The sequence below is a fragment of the Hydractinia symbiolongicarpus genome, chromosome 10 (assembly GCF_029227915.1).
Source record: "Hydractinia symbiolongicarpus strain clone_291-10 chromosome 10, HSymV2.1, whole genome shotgun sequence".
Classification (NCBI taxonomy): Eukaryota; Metazoa; Cnidaria; class Hydrozoa; order Anthoathecata; family Hydractiniidae; genus Hydractinia; species Hydractinia symbiolongicarpus.
The window spans coordinates 16,291,078-16,296,574 of record NC_079884.1 but is presented as its reverse complement, the minus strand read 5'-3'; the positions used below and the strand labels follow the sequence as shown (position 1 = coordinate 16,296,574).

Here is a 5,497-nt window from a genome sequence, read left to right as displayed (position 1 = left end):
GCGACCAATTTGGTTATTGTAATTAACTCTAATATTATCAAAGTTACCTCGAAGTTGCGTGACCATACATGCTTCAAAATAACCAATCTTTTCATGAGATGATCATATTTTAGACTCTACGCAATTAAAATCTAAGAAAACTTAAAAGCAATCTATATGAAGATTACTTGTTTATTATTACGTCATAAACAACCAATCACTTTTGATAGTCTGAGCTACAATGCAATCTAGTTCTTTCTCACTAATGTCGATCCAGAGCGAGGAAATCTTTGATATTTTATTTGCATATACGAATATATATTTTAGTAAGAAAACTCAAGACAAGCTTGATGTATGAAGAGAATATAAAATTTATTTTTTAGGACATAAAGAATGTATTTATGCAAGTAGAATATATTTTTATACAAGAGAATGGTTTGAAATTTTTCTCTCTCCTAAGCTCTTCAATCTTTCCGATATTTTTTGGTCCTGCTAATATTATTTTTTGTTCGCAAGACTGGCAGTTTTATTTACAGAGACTAAAAATCCATCGTGTCTGTCTACCTCCAAATTTGTTCTGATGCATCGCGCAAGAGTCATTGTAGTGAAGAACAAAAACAAAAGTTACACATGCACATTATTATTGTTGACATATTGTGTTACAAAATTACAAAAATAATACGTTTTATAAAATTGTTTCTAAAGCAATGAATTCATTGGATAAGAAAAAGAAAATCTACAATCTTATTCAAAATAGCCTTGGAAAAACCACCCTCTCCCCTCTTAATGTTGGTTGGGGACAACTAACACAATGAAAGACTGACTATACGGGATGGGGGTAAACTCTGAGAAAAGCCTTAATAATTTATAAACAGGATTGCAGTGAGTTTAAAATTTTCTTGATACTTGGTAATTTTTGAATGTCATTTTTGACTATTATTTTTTCCGCAATTTCAAATATATTTCATCATTTCTCGTTTTTTTTTACCAAAAGTAAAAATTACAAAATATTGAAAATTAAATAAAACAATACGTCATAATTACCTTCCAGAAAAGACAAACATCACGAGTGTGGGTCGATAAGTATTTTGCACCCGCTTCCTGACAATAACGTCTTGAACGCCTGAAAGAAGTGTTTCATATCAGAACAAAAATGGTACACCTGAAACTGTTCATATCATCGCCACTTAGTTGAATTATGAATGTTTATCACATGGTAAGAGTTTTTCTCGCACTTTGATTGGCTAATCTACACGAAATATATGCTATATTTCTATTTTCTACTGAGAAACAAAAACAATTTTTACTTATTTTTTACTTCTACGGTGCAAAACGCTGATATTGTTTCTCTGGTTGGCTGAAATAGCGTGCAAAAACCTGATATTTTTTTCCTGATTGGTTAATAACTCGCTAAGTAAAGTTATCTTGAAAAACGAGAACTTGTCGGTATAAATTTGTTCCATAATTTTCTTCTCATAAAAAACATAAATTATTTTTACGAAACTAACTAACTTCGTTCAATATTTGTGTTTTATTTAAAAAATTCTAAATTCCCCGCTAATCCCCTTTCATTAGAGACGATAAAGTCAATAAAATATATTTGCTTCTTTGTTTATATAATGCAGTACGTTGTTATTGTTGTCGTTTTCACTGCTTTTAATTTAACTAATTTGTATTGAATAACACGAATATATTACAGCAGTCTCTCTAATTAGCGAACACCATTAGTGCAGAAAGATCTGTTCGCTAATTGGAGGTGTCCGCTTTTTAGAAAGTTAACTATTTTTGAGCTTATTTTCGTTGTTGAGTCAAAAAATTGATGTATTTTGAGGTTTTGGGGGTAAATTGGATTATTTTAGACTTAGAAGAATCGGACAATTAGATTTTAAGATATACAAAGATTTTTATGTTAACACAAAAAAACCTACAAAGCGACAAATAAGGAAGATGATAATGCTGTTAAAAAAAACAAAGATATTTTCTTAAAAAGGAAGTTCTTGGTTATTTGTTTTTACCAATAGGGTAACTTTCACTATGCTGACAACATTTTTTGACTATTTAGGCGAATTTTATAAAATAAGAGATATTTCCTGACGTCATTAAAATTTTTATGACGATGATGATGAAGGCAACAGGTATACAAATTTCTAAAAAAACTTTTTTGTGTGTGATTTCGCGGGTCTTTGCTGACGTCAGTAAAATTTTTCAACCTCTACGCATTACAGGCAACGAATAAACTATTTTTTTTGTATCTGCACTGCTGACATCAGCAAAAAACTAAAATTACCTATTTTTCACTGTCCTTCCGCCTAGGTGGATTTCTCCACGGGTTTATCGACTAGTTTCATTATATTGCACACTGCTCTTCACCCAAAAAAATCTGAAAATGTTTAAAAAGTACGTTTGCAAAGTGTAATTCCTGATTTAGCCAACATGTTCTTAAAAATGTCAAATCGCAATAAATCCCTCCAAAAAACTTATACAAATATAAAAAAACAGCTTGCAAGGTGTAAAATCTAGTTGATTGAAATTTACAAAAACGACAGTCACAACACCGACACTAACAACACCGACAGTTACAATACCAATAATAATAACGTCAGAAATAACAGATCTCAAATATGTACATCTTATAAGTGATTATGTTGAAAACCTTATCTGAAATTTCAAAAAGCAGGCTTGCAAGAGTTAGGACTATTCAACAAAAAAAAGTTCTTTGCGCATTTTAAATATTGTCTTTTCCCTAAATGCTTATACAAAAAATATCAAAAAGCCATAGCATGGTAAACATCAAATTTAAATCTCGAAAAATAAGTCATTCCGGTTGCATACCATCCTCTCCCACAAAACATTATACATAAAATATAAAAATCAACCGGTAAAGAACAATTTTTTTTTTTTTTTTTGGATGATGATCAGTACTGCCCTTTACCAACAATTTTAAATCTAAATGTCAAAAAATCAATAAGCAAAGAATAAATTTGAATCAACAAAGATCATTATTTTGGAAACATTGTATACGGTCCGTCCTCACAAAAGTTGACACAAAATGTAAAACAGATCGGTTTTTGAGTAGCACATCTAAATCAACAAAGATCAATTGGCATTACCCATAAATCCTTGACAAAAAGGTTATGAAACACAGCAAATTATAGAAAGAATCAGTCATTTCAGTGCATACAGTCCTCGCCATAAGAATAAAAAATATAAAAAACAAAAACAGGTTCAATCAGAACATTTAGTAATTTTTTTATTATCACCAAACAAAAAATTCTTAAAAAAAACAAAAACGTGAAACCGTGGAATTTTCTTCCAGCAAAAATGACATCACATACAGTTAGTTCTCCCGAACAAAAGTTTATAATACGAAACATAAAAAGACATCAGCTTACACAACAGCTTACAGTGAAGTCCGATTCTACAAAAATTTGTTCTTTTAGTATATTGCATGTGGTCTATTTCCACAAAAGTTTCCACGAAATTTCAAAAAAACAGCATTTTGCAACCGTCACACTCTCGTCACATTATTATAATAGAAGGCTTAAGGATCTTGGTCAGTCCTCATAGTGACATGCACGAAATTTGAGCAAACAATAGACTATTCTTATTTGCATATTGAAATGTTTACATTCACATTTACTTTAAATGCCCATTGTATATGCTTTTCAGATCTTTCCTCCTAGTTGTAAATAGTTTTTACCTTGGCTGTTTACTACCGCGTGGTGTAGGTTTACTTAATGTCTATATGCGAAATTGAATCCATTCAAAATTTAAAATATTTTATCATTCACTAAGTTAAAACCGGGCATAAAAATAATTCATCAAAAATCGAAAACAACTTTGATCAAGTGAATTTTCAGCGCAATGCTTAGGACACAATAATGAACACAACAGATATAACATTGTGGTAATTTCTAAATTACTCAACAAAAAATTTCCCTTAAAATGTAGAAATGTTTTTGATTCGTCAAGCCAAATTTCGCAATTCCCCAATCGCCAAATTTTCTCTGCTTAAGGTCTTATTTTAGCACCAATCTGCCATTATTACATACGGCTATATTTGAAACATTTATAAGGAATTTTTACACACGAACCAAACGACCACAAACCAGAAAGAATGTTTTTTTTTTAGAACTTAATATATAAATCATTAGACTAAAAACCACACCATCTCTATCCAACTTCAAGAATAAATAATTTTCTAGACTGTTTCAAAAACAAAAATGTTAAAAATATGAAATTTCGCAGGCGTAATGCTAAGGAAACAGGCTGTGTGAACAAAAGTGAAAGCATACCTCCTTAAACTGTGACATGCCATACCGAGATGAAATCGTGCAACTGATATCAATTCTACAAAAAATTAAAAAAACAGCAATTCAAATGCAATGTCCAATGGTTGCTTATTTTTTTTAAAAAAGCAGAAACCTATTAAGATATATTTGACGTATTCGGTATTTTCTCATCGGAACACGACTAGAACCCTAGCTAAAGCCCAGACATAATACAGTGGAAACGAGAGCCCAATTTCGAAGATCGTTCCACAAGCAATTATATACAGTTTAATATAAGACAAACATTAAAATACTTTAAACTTATCAACGTTCACTTTCCAATCTTCACATCGGACCAAGAATCGCAAATATTTTTGGCTAGACCTTAGAAAGTGCTGATGATGTCGACCTCATCAATTTTAAGACCTTTTCAGGTCTTCGTGCAGATAGCGTATTTAACCGTCTTTGGTTGGTCTACACATCCGTAGAGTATCGGCCAGCTCGAAAAAGGAGACAAACTTACTTCTTCTGGGCAAGTAGTTGTTCGCATTTTTCCCAAGTCGAAAAAATCTTTCTTCCGTGCACAGTATGCAGTGTTAAAGATTTGAAAAGGATGTCTCTTCCAACATTCTCAACATGCAGTGGAGACTAAAAATCAAGATTTTTTTTATTACTTTACTCATTTTTAAATCGTTAAAAAACTTTTCAATCTTGAGAATGATAACCAAGTCAATTTTCTATTAAAGTCTTGATTGGCTATCAAAAGATACTGAGCACAGCAGGAAAGGATAATTATTTTGCACACAAACGATCGATGAATTTCTGACTTTTCCTAACCAGACGAAATTTTGGTCGTTTTAACTAGTGTCATTCTCAATCAAGGAATTTACCTTTGGAATACCAATTAGAACGACTGTTCCACCTTTTCTAAAATATGAAGAATAAACGACGTGAAACCTGCGCATGACTACACTCAGACAAAAAAATATATATATAACACTAAAATATTAAATTTAATTGTATCACAGATTTCCCCCATCTATGTTCTTTTTTCTACCCCATCAACAGATGTACAGGAAAACTTACACATTGTATATCCATGTAAGCATGGTGTAAACTCAAAGAAATAAAAAGAAAATTCCATGGCCACTTTATTCCCAACAGGATATAATCTATTTAAATGCGGATTGACAATAAAAACAGATACCATATTTGGCCGATTATTTAGACGTGGACGTTCAATCGGT

At 31.3% G+C, this 5,497-nt stretch overlaps 1 protein-coding gene across 4 annotated transcripts in view; it reads right to left on the bottom strand.

The window, feature by feature from the left end:
* Positions 1-603: 603 nt before the first annotated feature.
* LOC130662588 (L-threonine 3-dehydrogenase-like) overlaps positions 604-5,497 on the bottom strand; it is a 42,373-nt gene continuing 37,479 nt past the window's right edge. For all 4 annotated transcript variants that reach the window (XM_057461478.1, XM_057461479.1, XM_057461481.1 and 1 more), the window contains 4 exons: positions 5,141-5,177; positions 4,774-4,898; positions 4,275-4,329; positions 604-1,102 (listed from right to left, as the gene is read on the bottom strand). In XM_057461478.1, coding sequence (XP_057317461.1) covers positions 1,043-1,102; positions 4,275-4,329; positions 4,774-4,898; positions 5,141-5,177 — 277 coding nt within the window. In that variant the 3' untranslated portion in view covers positions 604-1,042. The remainder of the gene's footprint in view (positions 1,103-4,274; positions 4,330-4,773; positions 4,899-5,140; positions 5,178-5,497) is intronic.